Source organism: Falco rusticolus, chromosome Z (genome assembly GCF_015220075.1).
Source record: "Falco rusticolus isolate bFalRus1 chromosome Z, bFalRus1.pri, whole genome shotgun sequence".
NCBI lineage: Eukaryota > Metazoa > Chordata > Aves > Falconiformes > Falconidae > Falco > Falco rusticolus.
The window spans coordinates 24,249,800-24,271,448 of NC_051210.1; the positions used below are offsets into that span (position 1 = coordinate 24,249,800).

At 35.8% G+C, this 21,649-nt stretch overlaps 1 protein-coding gene across 1 annotated transcript in view; it reads right to left on the reverse strand.

Annotated features, from left to right (window-relative positions):
* Positions 1 to 653: 653 nt before the first annotated feature.
* Positions 654 to 21,649, reverse strand: part of WDR36 (WD repeat domain 36) — a 28,712-nt gene continuing 7,716 nt past the window's right edge. Inside the window, exons 8-22 of the mRNA XM_037373840.1 lie at positions 21,504 to 21,624; positions 19,469 to 19,534; positions 18,407 to 18,490; positions 16,786 to 16,940; positions 15,546 to 15,660; positions 14,110 to 14,272; positions 13,673 to 13,781; positions 13,179 to 13,258; positions 9,266 to 9,373; positions 8,043 to 8,140; positions 6,408 to 6,550; positions 5,642 to 5,758; positions 5,324 to 5,405; positions 2,909 to 3,096; positions 654 to 1,211 (exon numbers count right to left, since the gene is read on the reverse strand). Coding sequence (XP_037229737.1) covers positions 1,062 to 1,211; positions 2,909 to 3,096; positions 5,324 to 5,405; positions 5,642 to 5,758; positions 6,408 to 6,550; positions 8,043 to 8,140; positions 9,266 to 9,373; positions 13,179 to 13,258; positions 13,673 to 13,781; positions 14,110 to 14,272; positions 15,546 to 15,660; positions 16,786 to 16,940; positions 18,407 to 18,490; positions 19,469 to 19,534; positions 21,504 to 21,624 — 1,779 coding nt within the window. The 3' untranslated portion in view covers positions 654 to 1,061. The remainder of the gene's footprint in view (positions 1,212 to 2,908; positions 3,097 to 5,323; positions 5,406 to 5,641; positions 5,759 to 6,407; positions 6,551 to 8,042; positions 8,141 to 9,265; positions 9,374 to 13,178; positions 13,259 to 13,672; positions 13,782 to 14,109; positions 14,273 to 15,545; positions 15,661 to 16,785; positions 16,941 to 18,406; positions 18,491 to 19,468; positions 19,535 to 21,503; positions 21,625 to 21,649) is intronic.

Below are 21,649 nucleotides of genomic sequence, written 5' to 3' on the forward strand. Positions count from 1 at the left end.
ATAGAACAACAGAACTACACTATTCATTTCAGTCTTATGCTAAATGCAATGAACCCATCTTTCAAATTTTCTCATCAAAACTGCATACATTTGTATTAGTTACTCTGTTAGTATGTGTCTGCAGATGGAGCATGCAAAATACAGCAAAGGCCTTGTTCAGGAGATTCTTATGCTGTGAGGCAGTACTCTCAAACAGCAGTTTCAGACAATCCCATTTATGAAATCCCAGCCTCTGCCCAAACTTTTGTTATCTGAAACCTAAACATAGATTCATAAAAACTCCACCTGATGCAATTAAAACTTTCTCACAATTCAAAGCTTTTATTCTGGTAATCTTTTATCTCCTTAAGAAAAGAATCCTAATTTTTCTAAGAAATTGAGCCTCCAAAATTAGAGCAAGAAACCTGGTTATGAAGAATTGGTGGGGTTTCTCTGGTTTGAGTTTTTTTCCTTAGTTCCGTTACTTGTAGTGCAGCTAGCAATCTTTGCTTTCAGAATTAGTTGTCTCAGGCAAAATAGTGGACACAGCTTGTCAAAGTAAAAAGAAAACTGATTTTTATCTTTACAGGAAAAGCACTGATTACAGAGGAATGCCATTTTTATATTCATTTGTTTTAAACTAATGTTAATACATTTTAAATAAATCAGACTTGTTTTATTTTTGCATCAACAGTATTTTTTATTAAGCATAATATAGGTTTTGGTTTCCTGCATAGAAATTACATTCAGACTTCCCCCCCCCCTCCTGGTTTCTTCATTCTGATTTATATTTTTGGTCATGAAAGCATAAGGTAACTAGCTATGTTACCTACAGCTGTCCAACTGTTGTTCATTGTCAGCAAACACCAACACAACATTAATATCTAAGCTGCACGTACAATTGCTCCAACTGAAGTAAATAAAAATACTCAGTTATGTATGCTCTAAAATAATCTGCCATAATACAGATGTATAAAAACAGCATCAAAATCCCAGTATAATTCTTGGAATCTAGTATTTTGAGAAATAAATTGTACTATTATTCTGAGGGGAATTTTATGCAGACAAAATCCTTAAGTATTTTATAGCAAAGCACTTTTCATATAAGTTAACACACAGAGACTCTGATTGAAGAGAGTCTGCAAATGAATCCAAATTTCCTCAAGTTGCATTGACAATCTGGATACTTCTTCCAATAGGTTTGGCTCTGATGAGAGAATCTTAAGATGTAACTGAAAATGAAAACCAGCAGTTAGTGAAACAAATACAGACAATAAAAATACTGAAAGATCAGTTTTCTCATTCAGTTCCATACTTTGCTCTCAGGAATGTCTCAACCAAGGGAAGGACTCTTTTCCCTCAATTTATTCCCTCCATTTAATGCTGACTCCCTTTTACAAGTCTTTTTACCCCCACATATGTACTAGGTGCTTGCTTGCTTTACTAGATCTTCTTCTGTCACTGCTGCTGTATTTCTAGTCAGTAACCTTCTCCTCTTTTCAACTGACATCACAAATTCTTCTTTAGACTAGAAAGGCTAAACAAAGGATTATCATTTTAACAGTCTGTGCTGCATAAAGAAGGAAGAACGATGCCAGCACACTCTATACTAATACATGGAGAGCCATCATCCTTGTGTAATAAACTGTAACCTTAGCAAAGCATAAAAAATCCCAACCTCTCAATTTTGTAGAGGCAATACATTATTATCACTCTTATTGATTAAATAGTTATTTTCCTGGCTACAATTTAAATCTAGGAGTCTTACTAAGCTCAGAGCTGTTTTACTTGGAACCTACAACAAAAGTTATTGGTGTTCATGTGTCACAGGGTGAGTTTATATTATTCTACTCTAGTACAGACCGAGAGTACATTTCTGAGGCAAATCACCTAGCTGTCCCTAGTCTATACTGCAAGAGCTGTATCTCTTTTGTATGAAACCAAATGAATTCTAGCATCTAATATTGCAACTATTAATCATATCCAGTCCATGGGACCAGACCAGTAAGAAACAGACACACAAAAAAGTCACTGGTAAATATAAAGACCTCAACCCTAAGTGTTTCACACTACAGATCAATTTGTCTGCACTACTTATTCTTGTGGAAGCCACCCCACAAATTCTATTTAACCCCAACAAAAGGAAAAGAGCGTATCTGTCCAGCATTACACTATCTTTAAAACCAATCTCTGCACTATTGCTATTAAGACATAGTCGGTTAAATAGACAGTATTACATCTGTCTGAAGGTTTATAACAATGTTTCCTAGTAAACTGTAATTAATTGCTTAAACAGCTTCATAAATCAAAGTACTTTGACAAGGTAAGCATTTGTACAGCAGAAGGGTTTCAACCTTCTGCAGAACCACTTTCTATCTAAGAGTAACTGCTACTGTATTTTATCACAATAACTTTCTAACTTACACACACCTGGAATTAATTTCATTAGCTCCGTAATGCTTAACAGGTAACAGAAGAAAGGCAGCCCACTGACACTGAAAGTAAGTCAGGCTTGCAATGTCTAGTGGGAAGTTCAACAAAATGCCCGTTTACCACATACTGTGCACTGAATTCTTTTCTTACTTAAGACATAGCATATCTTAGCTTAGCAATTAACAACCATTAAGAAATTGGATATATTACAAAAAATAAAAACAATTCTAAGTTACAAATACTAGAATAAAAGTTGTCTGGCACGGTCCTCTTCACCATTACCTGTTTTTTGCAAGCTTTTCTGACTGTGACCAGATGAGTTATCAAATTATCCAATACACTCAGTCATTTTAAAATCATCCCCAACAAAAAAAAAAAAAAAAAAAAAAAAAAAATCACTTAAGATAATTCTTTTGATGAGACAATTTACATCCTTTTACTGGACAACCATAATTTTAAACAAGACTAACATAAAATCATAGAAGAAAATAGTTACCTTTAAAAATAGTGCAAGGTATGCCTGAGCAAGTTCAAAGTTGTACTTCTTGTTCAGCATCATCCCAACCATTTTCAAAAAGCTTAGCATCACCTCCACTGAGCCACCACCTTCAGGGGCCAAACCCCTTAGCTCTATCTCAATATTTGATGGTCCCAAGCTTTTCAGTAAGTTAAGTGGAGCTGTATCTGTGTTAAAGCATTGAGGGATACCTTATCAGTAACACTTGCAGAAAAGAAACCTTACAAGTTCTTCATGCAGACACATTTATTCTAAAATTCTTAAGCAGTGACTAGATGTTTCAAGTTTCTACTGTTTCCTTACTTGTTTGCCATAAAATGCCATCTTACCTTTAATTTACTGTCCTATCACATACCTACAGAGAAGTACGTATCTAATAATACAGTTGCATTTTCTTTGTAAGTTCACCTTGAAAGAGACAAATAACATCTTTGTATTTTTATCTCTTCCCTCCCCCCCATCTCTGTCTTTTAAGCTCAACAAAAGTTCTTGTTAACCACATAAAATTATTTTTATATCTCTTGGCAAAAAGAATGTATATACTTGGGACTTAAAGCTGTTACTGCAAATAGATCCTACAAGAGACAGGTTACTATTTTTACTAGGAATCTTTACAGTGTTTACTCTTACTGTAAGACATTAGGCTAAACTGAGGATCATCTGGTGCATCTAAGGTAATTATCACTTTTATTAAGTGAATTCCTCCTGCTTTTCATGGGACCTGAGGGCTGATAGGGCAGGGGAAATCTTTTCCCTGGTAAAAATATATACAAATTACAAACTATTAGCCCCTCTTCATAAATTTTCTTCCTAGGGATTTCTACAATCCTACCTAATATTTGAGAATTCCATACATTTGCTTTAAAAATGCAGAAATAAAAATACATATTGTTGCAAACACAGTTGTCTTCTAATTAGTATTTATTTTGCTATGAAGCTGCTGAGCAACTTCTTAAATTCTCATATCATGGTAACTAATGGTATCAGACATTGCCTAATATTCCTTGGGTGGTATAAATCTGTTTCCTGCTGTATTTGATTCCTATGAAGATCATCAGCTAGTTTTAAATGTAACTGTGATATTAGCAGCGCTAAACAGACACATCAACTCATTTTTATGCTGTGACATTTAAAAAACAAGCATGGAACATACAATGAAATTGTCACACATACTATACATTAAAAGTGCCCAGCTTGACCTATGTTCCACAGTCCTGATCTGAAGTATGAAACCCTGTCTCCACCCCAATGGTAAGACAGGATGGCTTCTGGTATAACACTATTTATTTGAATAGCCTAGTCACCTCTAAAAAGAGATGCTTGTAAACTAGCAAGCACAGAGCCACGTTACACACCAGCAGCTTCCCGAGTCAGGATCAACACGCTCCCTGGATTGGGATTACAGCAGACCCTGGAGCGCACCTGCCTTACAGCAGAGGTGGCCTGAGGCAGGCCCATGGGACCACTACTGCAATGCATCATGAAGCGTACTTGCTCCCTGGTACAGCCAGCCTCTAGGTGGTGCTTGGTTAGGTTTTTAAATATTCACCTGATGTTTCACTCTTCTGTGAGCAGCTCTGAAGCAGCTTAATGGAATATTATCATCAGTGAAGCTAAGTAAGCTGGTCACCTCAAGAGTTTAAGAAGGGGTGGAAAAATTCCCAGCAGAACTACCTTGTGGACAAGCTACCAGTGACTGTCCATTTACAGTTCCAAGCCAAGCTGTATTAGCACCAATTTAAAAAAAATCTGAATTTCAATGATTCTGTAGCAGCAAAAGTTAAACAGTAAAAACAGCAGGAGCATTTCACAGGTAGCTTAAGTGACTGAACTTCAAAATGTACTGAATGTTAAAAGAAATCCAAAATCTTATTTTTATATAAATTCTTTCTTCTTAGGTTTTAAATTAGAAAGCAATAAATTGAAGCTCTTAATTTTGCTGAATGTTTACTGAAGCAGCCCTTGAAAACAGAACTTGCTAGGCAAATTATGTTTTTCATGTTTCAGTGATATCACCAGACTATTCCTTACCAGATCATTCCCGTCCTTACTTAGCCTACAAATAATATACACAGCACCTTCTCTGGGTGAGATCATCACAATGTCCAAAAAAATTTAACCATCTCAGGAATGTTACTTTCTTTCTGCATATGGGTTTTAGCCAGAACTGGGCTCCATGCTGCAGGCAAGCTGCAGTACCAGTGGATCTTCGATCTAGACTGACACTCTATATATTGGTCAGCTTTATACATAACAGGTCATTCTCTTTGCCTCTGGTACTGTACTATGCATATTTTTCTCCTTGCATACATTACAATTCTGGCATTAGAAATCAAATGTTTATCAAAATATTATTAGCAACTACATTTTCAGTGAAATGTCTTGTTAACTTACATTCATTACTGCTCAGGGCTTCTTCAAGATGTATGTAGAAATCAGATTTCTGTGCCAGTACTCCAAGGTTTACTACCTTCGACTAGACCATGAAAGTATAAGAGAGTGTACATGAATATGCAAACTTATTTTTACATCTCAATTGAGTCCTTCCCTACTGACAGAATAAAAGACTTTAAGAAAGAAAGCATTAATGTAAGTGCATAAAAACTAGTACTTCAAAGACTTTAACAAGATTTCACTCAGCACTAAAAAACACTTAAGATTTTCTTTTAAAATACAGTAGATAAACACTATTGTATCTATTCCTGGTTTTACCTGTGCATCATTTTCTTCCTCTGGAGCAATGTATCGAGGTGTAAGACCAGGAACTGTTGGGATGAAGAAAGGGGCCGACTTGGGAACTTTTGGTGGCTCTCTTGGTTTATTTTTTTTCTGTTAATTAGATATTTGAATTAAAGATATCATCATCATAAGAAGAAGAATGTGGGAATTTTTTGTTAAGAGTTTAATTTTTAAAATACTACGAACACTCTAAGGAGTAACTGAAAAATAAATATATACATATAATGTTTTACCACTAAATATGTAGCAACAATTTCGAAGAAAAACAGCCCCTCTCCAAAATCCCAAAAACTGTGAAAAAAACCATATAGTCTTCCACTGCAAAATCTTGAGAAATACCTGAAAAGTGCGATCAAATGTTGTCATCAGGTAAATGCAGCTCAAAGAACAAGAAGAAATGTATCTGGCTGTATACAACTATTTTTTGCCCATTCCCTCTTTTTCTAGTTATGGGAAGGATAAACAGCGATTTGGAGCATAACCCAGAACAGCTTTACAGGCACTTACTAGCTGCATTGACATGGAAATACCTGTCTTCAGACAGCTATTTTGCATGTTGCAGAAACAGCAACAGCAAAAGTTATAAAACAGTTTCTTCAAGATTTCTTGAACATCCAAGAGAAAGGTTAAGACAGCGATGTGCTTTACATTACAGGAGAAATAGCCCTTATTTTACCTCCTTCAAAAATACAATTAAAATACTACATTAGATAAGCAATGGTGTGCATAATATCATTACCTTGATAACATCAAGACTGAGGAGATTTTTCCACCTTGATTCTGGTAATGAGGAAAGGGTCACCAACTGCTCTCCCAATTGCTCAGGTGAGACATATTCTATCATTTCATCACATGTTTCTTCATCACCTGCCACATCTACATCTTTCAAGAACAGATATGTTTTATGAGCATATATAGTCCACATTATCAAAACATGATGATTACTTCCTTTCCAATTTTTGAAAAACACACACACGTAACAGCTATATATATATGGGTGCTAGCACAATATATAGCTGAAAGGCTACAGAAAATCTTTTTTAACCCATATGAAACATTAAATTGTGAACAATCATAGCTAAAATGCAGCACTGGATAAACAAGATTTTGAAGACTAACAGGATTTAGGTGCTTTGGCTGAAATGTTATAAACGCAATTTATGGAAGTCCTGCATAATGAAAACAATGGATTACATTTAAAATTTTGTTCACTGTTTTAAAATAAACACATAGGTATTTCAGTTCTAAGTTACAAAAGTGTAAGATCTTTGCATTTAAATACACACAATGTTCACCATGTGTTCACAGGTATGACTGAAATGGCACATAAAAATGAAGAAAATCTCAACATTTAAGCACAACACCCCACAAAAAAAGATATGCAGTTCGTCGCTACGTTTTCTCTAAACTACTTATGTGGTCTTCACCAAACACATCTACTTTCCCTTCCTTTTTGCAAAATATTACATGGCTAAAACTATGAATGTGATACAAAAGCCTAAAACAACAAAGAAATGTAAACCATTAAAAGGTCTGAGCATCTAAACAGGAATTTTATTTGCTGAAGACAGAAAGCTACTTAAAGCATTCAGCCAGAATCAGTTTGTAAAATTAAAACATAAAAAGCTGTGGGGTGAAACCCTGTCTCCCTAACTTAGGTATCTAAAATAAGTATGTGCTTAATAAATCAGTCATCATCAAGTATGTTCCAACGCTGTTTTGTCTGGTCAATAGCTAGGTGTGTTTCTCCTCCAGAGAGACATCTAAATGTAGGCACTGTGAAACATGGACAGACAAGATCCCCATCTAGAGGCCTTCAGAAGCACAACCATTTCTATTAAATGTATATAAAAAAAAATAAATAAATGTAATTTAGGCCTTTCACTATTGCCTTAGTGAAAGCACTGGGAATCTAGCACAGGTACATGGCAGGTCAGCCAATTCTCTTGCCAACACAGTATAGAGCAGGAAAACTACCATGGCATACAGGCAGACAAAAATGTTGGAGGGAAGTAAAATGAAGAACAATCAATCTCCTTCCCACCACCAAACAGTAATGCTTTCAAACAGGAGATTCTGTAGTTAAAGAAAGCCAACAGATAGCACAGATGTTTTTATTACCTACAAATCTCCTTGAAGATGTGGAGGTCATCACAATGTAATTCTTTATCTCTGAATACAGAAACGTGACTAGATTTTAGCAGATAATGCTGGCATATGTATGACTATGTATACCAAAAATAGTAGAAGCAATAGAAACAGTTTAGAGAAAGAATGCTAAGACACAATGAGTTTTTACTAAGGAAGCAAATAATCTTCAATTTGAAACATAACACCAAACTGAAAATTAAATACTCTTTCATCTGAAGATTACCTTGCACAGGGCAGGTGCTAGGACATGTCACCACAGAAGGCTCATAATCTGCCGGAAGAGGCCGTAAAGAGACAAGTGAATACAGAGAACGGTTTGACCTGAAAAATAAGGTAGACATTTTAAAAACAATTTTCAGGTGAATTAGAACAAGTACTTTAGACATAATTTTTACTGCAGTCTGTGGCAATTCACCAAAGGTTCCATTCAACATTAGTTTTCCTCATCTACCAGATAAACAAGATATGAAATGTAGCAATATACATCATCTGAAAACCTGAAATATAATGCTGAAGTATTATTGTCAAAAAACTGTAATACATATGGCATTATGAACTATGACTACTTCAATCATTGCCAGTTACTGTATTTACCTGAAATTGCAGAACTGCCTATTTAAAAAGCTTGCTTTGTACTTGATACATACAATGCACTATGCAAATATAAATGAATCATTCTGCTTTCACAGAATTTTAGATTAGTACTCTTGGCAAATTTTCTTGAGGTTTGGAACATGCACACAAGTCATTCTGGCAAATGATTTTTTTCTGTCAATATAAAACAGGGCTAGGGAAGTACATCTGTTATTATCCACGATGAAACACTTTCACTTAAGCATTGAACTCAGGCAAAACTACAAGCAACAAATTAACCTGAAAGATCTATCTATCAAGGGGTGGGGTGGGGAGAAGGAATCACTTAAGAGGTGTGTTACTTCAGTGCTAGACTTAACCAGTCATTTGCTTTAAAACCGTATCAGGAAGAAATTGAACTAAAGCACATTTTACATCTGTGCTGATGACGCATTAATAAACAGAAATAATTACAGCTTCCAAATTCTACTCAGAAGTCTCAGACAACACTGTATACCAGGACAAGAAGAAAAGCCCTTCAGAAAGTAACACAATATGAGCACTGACATTTCAAAAGAGGTTAAAAAAAAAGTAGAGTCCAAGAAAAGCTTTAGTGATGCCATAAAAGGTATTCTTTAAAGTAAGAAAGAAACATTTAGAGAAAAGAGATAATTTAATTGTCAGAATAAATATCTTAACTGCAAGAGATTCCAAGATTTATGAATCACAGTAATACATAACATGTGTCTTAATTAGAACCAGAGAAGACAAAACCCTGCAGATGATACTTCACAGAAAAATTTTCTATTTGTGATAAAGGTGATTTTCCCCCATCTGAAAATCTGTGTAGAAATAGATAAATTATGTACTCACCACAAATAAATTCCAAGATCATCCACATGTGCTGAAGCTAGAAAGTCTCCTGTAGGAGACATAGTAAGGCTTACAGCTGCGGAGTCTACCAAAAAACAGTCTACGAGGCTAAAGAGAGAAAACACAACAGAAATTCTCAGTAACATGAATTCTCTATGTATATCTGAATTACAGCACAAATACAACTGAATGCAAGCCGGACACAAGTATATATACAAACTAGTATATTAGAAGTATTCAAATATGACATACAAACTTGGCAGATGAAAACCAAACACTGTGTAACAAACCACTCACTTCTACAAAATTCTCTAAAATTAGCTAGAGCTTGTACATTTATGTTACCTCCCTAGACATCCACGGACATCCACATTCTGTGGAAAATACGATGAACCATCTGTCCACATACAACTCCTTATGCCTAACATTAACCTTTTTAGCGGCCATAAATTTCATACTTCCAATGAGCCCCATGGTGCTCTGACCTCATCTTTTAATGCTCTGCTATTAATTGTCAATTCCCTCTCTCAAAATACTTCATATACACCTGGTTAACACTAGGATGTAATACTCCTACAGCAAAGAATGAACGGTACACTGAAAATTTTATTATCTGCACCAGTTTATTTTGACATTACTGTACCTTCAGTCTGATATACCACTCCTTGATCATTCATTTCACTACTGCAGAGAACTAAAAAAACCTATCCCATAAAGTTAAAATATTCAGTAGCAGGCGACTACTTCAACAATAAGCAACTTCCGAGTACTGCATGATGCACATCATCCTAGTAGACTTGCACTCAAGCCCAGGTTCTGCTTGTCGCTTTTTGAGACATAAATTTAAGTTACTTCAAATTCTAAGAAGCAGCTGAGTTTGACAACTAGTTCATTGAGAGGAACAAAAAGAATAAATGGAGTGCTTGAATACTTTGCTATTGTTTACAGACCAAAAGCAAAGTGACAAGTGATGAAAGAAGCTAATTCTAGAGCCCCATTCTGTTCACTACCCATCAAAAAAGTACTGAAGTAACAGAACAGTTTAAAATGTAAAATCTTGTAGGCATGTACTTTCTTAGATACTGAGCAATCCTGTGATAGTTTGACAAACCATGTTAAAAATAAAAGCCACTTTTCTCCCCTGAATGAAATGTTTTATTCCTTCTGCATGCTGTTGGACGCATGTCACAAGTAAAAAATAATCAGGTAAGAGCCACATCATTCATCGCTTTCAACATAAAATACACAAACATTAAACCCATAAATGCCAGAACATGTTTCAGTCAACCTGATATATTTTGCACACAGTGCACAATGGCTAGAAAATATACTATAAATACTGGGTTTAGTTTCAATTCCATCCTTTACCAGGAACTGAGAAATATTGTTCAGTAAAGCAACCATAAGGAACAACTGCAAACCATAGTTAACATTAAAATTTTCTATTTAATAAATTGAAATCACAATTAAAATTACAGACTAGTGGTGGGGGCAGGGGGTGGGGGTGGTGTCAATCCACTATAGGACAATGAGAGACATGCTTGTAATTTTTACACAGAACGTACAGTAATCGCTCAACGAATCTTGCCTGGCTGCTAAAGGCATTCACCATTACATTTCTTGCCTAACTGCAGAAGTGAGACAATGGAAACTACGAAATTGCTGAGCTCACAATATCAATGTGTTTCTCACACCATTCTGTCTCAAGTACTCCACCCAAGTTACACACAGTGAGCTTGTACCCTTGATTCCTTAAATTGTCTATGCAAGCTGCGCTGCAGAAAGAAAAGATTGCATAATACCAAGGTTCCTGTTTGTAGCTTTCTCTACACAAATCAGTTATTTTTTTCCCCAATTCTCAAAAAGCCTTACATAAGAAAACATGCTCTAGGAACACTTCCATTATGTAAGGACAGGTAAGTGGCATTTCCAAGTAAAAACAGATGTTCAGTAACTAAGTGGTATGACATTATTAAAGTCAATTGGTATTTTTTGTAACATAGGACTTAGTCATCTAAAACCTTGTTTTGCATCTTTTTATAAGGACAATATCCAAGCTGAATCTTTAGAATCCACAATTTGTAATTTAGTTCTTCTATTTATGAGCAAATATACCACAGTAGATGTAAATCAAGCATCTGATTTTTTTTAAAAGCTGTTACTCATTTTCAATACCCTCCTCTGCCTATAGTTATGGGAAAAACTTTCATTTAAATTCTCAAAGAACAATTTAACCTAATTACTTTCAAAACCAGGGTTTGTCATGTATCTGCCTAGATTTCAGCTTGACCAGAATTTCTAGCAGTCACTTAGAGACAAAATATTTACATGCAAACAAGAAACACTGTTAGATTACTTCTGAAAAAACTCTTACTGCAAAGTGTTGTTATTAAAGAACTGGAAAATACAAGTAACATTTCTAAAGTTTTATAATTAATGCCATGATCATATAATTTTGGGAGGGAGTGTTAGAAAGAGGAAATCCAAACATAGTCTCCCATTTATACCAGAAAGAAGACAGTTACTGTCCATCCTGTCCTATTCTGGACTGGTATCATAGGGCTAGGTCAATTGCTTGTTGAGATTCAACACTATTTTCATAGTATAAAATTTTTACAGTATAAAAATGTATTTACCAAACCACATCAACAAAAGTAATCAATCCAAATGAAACCATTCAGTCTTACATATGACCAGAGCTGCACACTGTGTAGCACTTATTTAAATTACCAAAAATCAATCTGATGTGCTGCTAAAAGAATGTACTGGCAGAACTCAGTTACTTTTCTGCCTGTTTATTCTGGGCTCCTGAACTCCTTGTGTGTACTTGTGTACTTCTTGGCCAAAATTCATTCTGAGAGACTACTCACAATGGATCATAAAGGAGTATTTTTGGCAGTTGTGAGCATGCACAAATGAAAAATGTAACTGAAGTAAAGCCTTACTGTGTTGCTAAAATGAACGTTAAGTGAGAACAGGCTTCTATTTACAAAACCAGCTGGAGTACTGCATCCAGCTCCGACGCCCCCACCACAAGACAGACAAGAAGTCTGATAATTTTCCTGGACCTGCTCTGAGGGCTGGAACAGATTTGCTATCAACACAGGCTGACAGAGTTGGGGTTGCTCACCCTGGAGAACAGAATGCTCCAGGAAGACCTTCTTGTGGCCTTTCAATATTTAAAGGGGAAGAAACACTGATATAAACTTAACAGGAACTGCAGCAACAGGACAAGTAGTAATGTTTTTAAATTGAAAGAGGGTAGGTCTAGACTGGATATAAGGAAGAAATTTTTTATGATGAGGGTGGTGAGACACTGGAACATGTTCCCAAGAGCAAGAGAAGTTATGGATGGCCCATCACTAGAAGTGTTCAAGGTCAGGTTGGACAGGGTTTTGAGCAACCTGGTCTAGTGAAAGATGTCCCTGTCAATGGCAAGGGGACTGGACTAGATCTCTGAAGGTCACTCAAACCATTCTATGAATAATTCAGCATCTCACAAAGCAAATCCTCTTAAACAGTCTCTTTCCATTGAGATTATAGTGCTGCTTCCAGACAAAGAACAAATTCAGCATCTCACAAAGCAAATCCTCTTAAACAGTCTCTTTCCATTGAGATTATAGTGCTGCTTCCAGACAAAGAACAAATTCACAACCATTCACACTACATGGAAACTCCAGGTTTCATCATTAGATCTTCAACACATTGTTATTCTGTATGCCCAGAAAAAGGCACATATTGCTAGCATCACACACAACTAAAGTATGAGTCTTACACCATGTACAACTTTGAATATCACACAGTACAAGCTGGTGACATACAATCAAGCCAGAAGGCTTTCTGCCCCTTACAGACCAAAATTATTTTTATTATTACTAATAAATTTCTGCTGTATGTTTTTAAACTGACTCACCATCCAGAGGGAAGGTCCCAAGTCTTAATAGTACAGTCCATTGATGAAGTTATTAGCCAACGACCATCAGGGCTGAAAGTCTGAAATAAAACAGTCAATTTAAATGGCACAACTGACAAGTCAGTCCCTACAGGAGGTCCTGTTTCACACAGTTCAAGATTAGACTGCTCAACACCAGGATGAAATGGTCTGGCCATAAAATAAAACCGATACCACCTTACTGAAAGTGAGGAAAGGACAAAAATGGAAGCTATTTCAGAACAGGTTTAAATATAGGACACAGGATAAACTTGGCTGTTAGTAAAAGCACTTTGGTCCTTGTTTTTACATTTATGATAAAACACTGAGCATAAAACTGAAGAAATCAAATAAATGCTTACTTTCTAGCACTTAGAATTAGAACAGAAGCTAAAAACAGAGAAATCCACTGTCTTTAAAATTAATTAGGTTTTTTTTGTAACAGGTGACATATACAAATAAGAGTTAACAATTACCATGTCATTAATCCGTCCATGGTGTCCTGAGAACGTTCTGACAATCTTCCTGGTTTCTATATCCAAAACACTAATACTGAAGTCATCACAGGCAATTCCCAGAATACCACTGCCAAGAATCATTAGCACATACAACAGTGAATACTCAGAGACAAGAAGTAAACCCAGCATCCTAACATTGGTCACAAAGAGAAGAGGCTTGATAACCTTAAAGGTCTTTTCCAACATAAATAATTCTACGAATCTCAGATAAACAGTACTATATTCTTTCAGTCTAATAAAATATCTTGTAGGTTGGTTTTTTTTTTTTTTTGGTCAACTAGAAGTCAGCTGTTTTCAAAGCATCAGGAATTTAAACTTTATTAGAATATTTGGTTGCCATCCTAGACTTAGTACATACAGAACAATACGGACATGAAATAGCTTCAGTTCCTTACCTGTCTCTGTGAAGCAGAATTCCACTTGGAGAAGAAAGGTCAATGGAATAAACTAGATTTTTAGTTTTGAATTTCCAAAATTTAATTAATCCTTCACTACCAGCTGTGATTATCAGTTGGTTTAATCCATCCACTGCTACCCCCCTAATGGCCCCATCATGTGCTACAAATCAAAGGAAAACAAAGCTGTATTTCAGAATTTAAACATAGCATAGAAATCAGCAGAATGCCAAACACTATTCCATATGTCTTTGCCTAACTACACTAAATGAGCAGTAAGCATAAGACAAACAGTTCTAAAGCCACCTGACAAGACTGCTCAAATATTTAGTTTCTTTATCAGTACGTAAACCAAATTGCTTTCATATAAGCATTGAGAATACAAAAAAAGTTGTGAGTAATTGAAGTTGAATACTAGCTTTTGTTTGTGCTTTCTGTTTGGGGGGCTTTTTTTGAATGTGAGATTTGAGGGACTTTTTGAATCACAGAATACCTCCAGGAGGCCTGACCACTCCAAACAAAATTTACAGATTCAGTTCTGGCACAAAGTCTGGGAGTTTTCCCAGGCTACTTTACACTGTGCTGTAAAGATAAGGCATAGCTCCTCTAGTTTTGGATCAATTTTATTTCTTAATCTATGACTAGGGCTACTGGCCAGTAACTGACTTACAAAATTCATCCCACTATCAAGTAATGATGTTATCAGGGCACCACTTCATGTTTGCTATGCTAGATGGCTTTTAGAAACCCAGTAAGGTGTAAGAGTTCATCATGACTCTTTCATTGTTTCTACAACAAAAAAATTCAGATTACAAGGGCCCTATTATAACTTGCAGACTTTAAAAAAACAGCAAACACGAGGCTACGTGACATGAAATACGTATGTATGCAACTATTAAAAGGGAAAGTCTGAACACTGTCACTTACGTTAAGTCCCAAGTTTGCATCTGGGTAATTGAAAATAGTAGCATATACAAAGAACTGGATTGGCTTAGGATTTCAATTTCCCATGCATGTAAAGTATTCTTCCATTTTTAAGCAGGGAGGAAAAAACAGATGGGAACATTTACCTCAGAGACAGAACTCTATAACAAGAAGCCAAGTACTGAAAATGTCATTATCTCAAAAAAAGCTGAGGCCAGAGGATCTCATTTTAGTGCTAACCATTTTGGTAACTGACAATTTTGTGTTAATTAAAACCAAACATATGCTAACATCAGTGCTGTTAAAACTAGCAGGGATCCTGTACTTTTCAGAGCAGTTTCAAATTACTTCTGATTACAGTGTAAGATAGGACAGTGTAGGGTAGGTAATCTGAGAAACTGGGACTATTCCCCAATCAACTCAGAAGTTATGTTAAATTTCCTAGATAACAGAAGACCACGTTGTTGCTGTTCTGTTAAGAGTCAGTATTTTAGAAGTGTAGCAATTCTTACCTTTTCCTTTGCCACAGCGCCCTCTGTGAATGCCAGACTGCATGTTATACACGTCTACCTGTCCTGTTGACAGCCCAATTACGGCAAAGTTTCCACATGAGGTAATGTCAACTGCCTTTCAAGGGAATAAAAATATAATTCTTTATCTAATTAGCAAAGTTATTAGAAGACATATAACATATCAGGAATACAAAATACTAACATGTTCTAATTAGACTTCTTAAAGGAAAACTGCACCGAACAAACAGATTACATCTCAAAAAAGCAGACAGAGGAGCTCTTAAAATAAGCAAATAAGTACTTAAAATAAGCAAATAAGTAATAAATATGGCAGTGCATGCTTATGAGGGATAATGAAACACTGACTTAGTGACATCCATCAGAAGTCATATCTAATATCAATAAATGACTAAACTATATAATAAAAGACATCCACAAACACATTCCCAAAGATGAAGTTCAAGCATGCCAGCTGCATGTCTCTTTCAAAGCCCGTACTGCCAATGGAACCCCCAAACAGGGTAAATTCATACGGAGTTTAGAATAGCAAGAAACAAAGAAACAATGATCTAGATGTATTTGAAAACAGTCCAAAGAATTTAGTAGTTAAAGAAAGTATTTACAACTGATCTTGTCTACCACCTAACTACTAAGCATACGGTCAGAAAAACAATTTAGCACAAGATACAGTAGTAGTATGAATGCCTAACACGTAAAGTATGCCACAGCAACTTCTTGTCTTGCAAGCTCATAAGCCTCAGTAAACATTTATATCTCTTTAAATGAGTGTTTGACTTTCATTGTGTCCAGCTCAAGTTGGAAAACACTGTCGAGGGAATACCCTGCCTGCAATTTGGAAATACATTTTTCTGTATTGCCAAAAAAAAGGTATCTTCAGCAAAGTGCATTCACTGAGCCAGTTTATCATCACAGACGTATAGCTAACTCTACGTCATGATGACAGATCAAAGGTAAACATTAACCACCTATCTGAATCAGAAAATAAAATCTGCACTTAACCTGGATGTTTAAGGAAAAAATACGTATTCAGCACATTTCTTAAAGACCATATGCTTTACAAAACAGCTAGTAGGACACACTAAGCTGGCAGCAAGCACTTTGCGAAGGAACTATAACATGTCTGGATAGTGCTTTTTCATTCTGAACCACTTCTGTACAAACAGAAATCAAATCAGCATATAATGTAATACTGAAGAAACATTATCCTAAAAAAACTTACTGTTGCATATATATCAATAGGTTTGTGTTTGCTAAATTCTTCTGGCCTCAGTTTATGAACTCCCATGGAAGTTTTCTGATAGTTCCAGGTTGTACAGGTTATATACCCTTGATGGCAGGCAACAATACTATCCCAGTCACTCTGATGAGCCACTTCTGCAATGTAACACATACACCTTTTAGAAATAATCATTCTAAAGTCAAGTAAGCTCTTCTGGTTTCATAAGAAAGAGTAATTTGAAATACCTTTAGTTCATATTTAGTGTTCTTGTTGGACAGTCAAAAGGCTACCACTCAGGAAAACCACGTGATAAGCCACTGTGCATACTAGTGTAACTAAGATGCTAACAAAACCACAAGCATTTTTTTGGTGTATTATATTTCATGTCTTAAATATTTTGAGTCTATGCGGTTTAAAAAGCACATTTAAACTGAAATGGTTTAAATGCTCAATGTACACATTTCCAGCTAAGTCTCTTAACTGCATCTGCTGCAGCTGAAGCAGCAGAAGCCCTGAGATTAACAGGGTTTAAGAGCTCAGTCTGCTCCACATAGGAAAATACTTTCCTGATTTGCAGGAAAATAATTCCTCAGAAGTTCAGTATCCAAACTCTGTAGTCAAATATTATATATGAGGATCTAAATAATGAGCAAGTTCACTTTTTTCCCTGGAATTTATACATAAAAAACCCTGAGAGCTTGAAATTGGGTATTTCTAGAACTTGAAAAGAATAAAACAACCAGATACAAACTGGTTCAATTCACCAAAGACAATATAGGCAAAGAGAAATAATTCTAATTAAAATGTACTTAAGTAGATGTTTTCTTATGTCTCCAAAACACATTTCAGGTAGTTCTACTACCTTATATCAATCAGGCAGGTCTAATATTAATTTCAGAAGTACATCGAGGTATATATATATATACACACACACGAACATGCGCAGCAAGTGTGTACAAATTGTCTGTATCACTGATGTCTGCAAATACACATACCATATGTAGGCAAAATGACTACACAAAATTGTAAATCCAAACCTTTCAACATATGAAACAATCAGCCATTCTCAGAAGACAAAAGAATAGCTACCCTTAAGAGGAGGTCATTAATTTAAAGAAACACGTTTTGGTGAAGCAAAGATAACTGCAATTCTGCTTCAAGAAGTTAGGTACACTATTTGCATACTGAATTACAAATGAATAGAGTAATTGAAATTTGACTTTGAGAAGTGGCTCAAAGGCACTGAGGAATCAAAAATCAACCACAACAATAACTAAGATTCCTCAGCTAACACACACACACACCCCCCATCACAATTGCTGGTTCTCCAGTCTGGAATAATATGCACACCAGAAGATTCTGGCTCCCGTGCTGGAGATTTTCAAGCAAAGAGCAAATTAAACAAAGACATTTGAAATAAAATGCTCTTTTTTGAAGTAACAGGAAAATTTACCAAGTAAAATGTCATTTTAAACTGTCACTCAAGAGCTCATGAAGGGCCACATAATCTCAACCATCTCATCTTGATATAGCAAGAGTTTTCAAAACAGTACAGTCTTGAGGGTTAAAAGACAAAACAAAGACATGATGACCTCTGTAAGGTATCTCAAAGACTACTTACCTGAAGCAAAGACTGTAATTGGTGGAAGTGCCATTGTATCAAGCTTAAGACCTTTCTTTTTTGATTTCTTTTTGTTAATTGAACCTTAACAAAAAAAAAAAAAAAAAAGTGTCTCAATCTCATGGCTAGATCTGAGAATAATGGTTTAAAAGGATTGTTTTACTAAATGTAAAGTTCCTATTAAATTTGGAAAAATTTGGCTTACATTAACACAGCATTTCTGTTATCTAGGGTTTGAAGAGCTAAGAACACTAATAGTTTTTCTTATCAAAATTCACATGATACTGAGCAAATCCCTAGCCTATTACATTCACAGAGGTACTACTCAACCCATTTGTTCTGGGATCTTATGCCAACATCCTGAGGCAGGATGTCTCTCCATCACAGCTACAACCATGGTCACACAGATGTGACTATATAAAGCAGTACCTGACACTCAGCCCTTTCAACAATCAAAGAGTCAGGAATTTCAAATTCATGACCAAAGGATATATATAATAAATTCATCTACATCTTTCTAATCAAATCTATCTAAAAACATGCTTATCAATATATAGATAAAGATATTTTAAAAATATTTATTTTAGTCTTTATGAGCCTGGCTCTCTGAACTGTACAAGAAAGTGTCCCTTTAACCATGGCATTGTGTGGAACATATGCCTTTTAAATAAAATTCTACTTTAATTCAAAAGTCAAGTCAAGAAATACGAATTAACTAATAATTCAGTAAATTGAATAGAAAGCAAATGGGGTAAAAAGTTGTAATTACACATGCTGAAATGTCAACTGCTGTGTTACACATTTTTAATATAAAAATCACGCCCAACATTTTCTGCAGTGAAATAACCTACACTGCAAGGCTACAGAAATTACTTCTCTTATGTACTAACAAAACTTTATATACATCAGGAAGGACTGAGTTTGCAGAACAACCAAGGTGCATAGTTTTCATACAACAGTAAAAAGTGACAATAAGGCCTACTTAACGTTTTATCTCCTGCTTACATAAATACTTTTCAGGGTTTTTTTCACCAATATTTGTACTGCCACTGAAATACTCACCACGTCCTAAACTTTTATTGAACTTTTCATGCACTGTTGAAAAAGACTGCAATGTTCCATCTTGACCTGACAAAATATTAGCAGAGAGCAGTGAAGGGCAAAATAACCACAAGTTATCTGAGCAAGAAAAGCAGAAGACAAGTACTAAGAAACCTCAAACACCATAATAAAAGTGTTTACTAAAAATTCTGGTCCAAGAAAAAAACCCAAACAGATACACAATAAACAGTGGAACTAATAGAGCCTGATTTTCTGTGGCCTATGTCCTATTCCTACTACTTTGCCCCACACATGATCAGAATGGCCCCTTTTTTATGGGTATCTTCTCTACGTTTAATTCCTGTCCCCTTCCATTGTCCACCATGATTATCTAGCTGTTCCCTCACCAACTACAATATTCCTTTCTTTATCCTTTGTCTAACACATACATGCTGTGGTTGGTTAAGAACTATACCTAAGTTAGCCAGTAAGCTAACCCAAACAACAATAGTAAAAGCCAAGTTGTCCATCTTTCCTGTAAACCAGCACAGTAAAGGGACTTCCCTCCTGTACCCAGTGACCAATGTTCACAGAACTGATACAAATCTCATTTCATTTAATAGAGAGACAGAAGACACAAATTTGAAACTAGGAAACAAGTCCACTTGGTGACAGAGATGTGGACAAGGTGGAACTTGAAACTAACAGAAAATTAATGCATGTAAAATTAAAGGCACTGAGATGACTTTTAAGAATCACAAAAAATGTTTACTATGCCAACCAAGGAAACAGAAAATTTGTCAAAGTGAAATTAAAGAATCTGAAAGACAACTGAACAATTATGGTATTTAAGCAACCTTTCCGTGCTGCTATGATACAGAAGTAAGGCAGGATGTATATACCGGCAACGGGGAGAAATGTTACACAGGATGGAAGCCAGCAACACTGGTGAAATTATCCGAAGTTATTTTGTGGATGTGCCTGTTTTAAGGAAACCAGCAGCACTGGAACAGCACCCCACAGCATTGCTACCTCCTTTCTGTTGCACAAAGTTTTACCACTGGTTCAGAAAGCAATGTAAAAGGTCAGTCTCCTTACACTGCAGATACTTTATATCTCAAAGCTTGAGACACTTTCACTTCAGTGGTAGCCTCTGTGCCTTCCATGTTTCTTAGTTAACAAAGCAGTAAACTGCAAAAGCAATGTGAGGATTTGTTAGACAACTCTTGATGTTACTATGGTTCATCTGGTGTGAGCTGACTTACTGTCAAGTAACTAGTTGAATGATCTGCAAGAGATTTTAGCGCAGGTGGTTTTAGCATGTATTAGATATGTAGTGTAATGTTTTCAAACATTGCCTACATAGACAATTCCATTATTTCAGCGTAATTAAACATTAAGTGAAAAGGCTCTATTATTCCATTACCGAAGTGTTCTGGGCCACAAAACAGTTCGATCTACCACTTCATTTCCTAAGGAGTCTATTTACAGATTTTAAAATATGCTAGTTTCTAAGGAAGGGTCATCACTTAGGCATTTTTACACTTTCAGACTATTACCAAGCAACTTTGTGAATATATGTATTACAGACACAATGAGGCTGTAACAAATTATGAAGACACTGCAACCCACAAAGCTTCCTCAAACTAGTGGGAAGAGTGGAGTGGCTCCTCTAGTTACTAAATGCATTATGCTGCCCAAGCACAACAGAATCTCCCTAGTTGTTAACAGGTTTTCATTTTGTCCAGCTAATAGCTGGAGATAACGAAACAATACTTGTTCAAACACACAAATATGGATGACAAAAGCATCTCCTAAGTGGTGGCAAGCAGAAAAGCTTATCAGCCTACCGATGGATATAGATTCTTCTAGGGAAATCATTAAACAGTTTGATACAGTAATGAATGACGCTTTCACTTTCTACGTTTCATAAGTACACATACTAACACATGAAATATAATCTATTGTATTAATAAAACAAAGACAGCACTCTGGTCTGCAGGTTTTCTTTATTACAGCAGGAAATTAAACTAAAGAGAAGAATGAGAATTCATACCTGCACTAAGAATTTGTTCTCCATTTTGCCCATGGTATCTGATTTTTGTTGGGGGTGCACTATGTCCCATTCGGCTTCTCAGTACACGTCCTGTACCACCAGGTCCATCAAAAATCCACACCTACCTCCCAAAAAGCAAGCAGAAA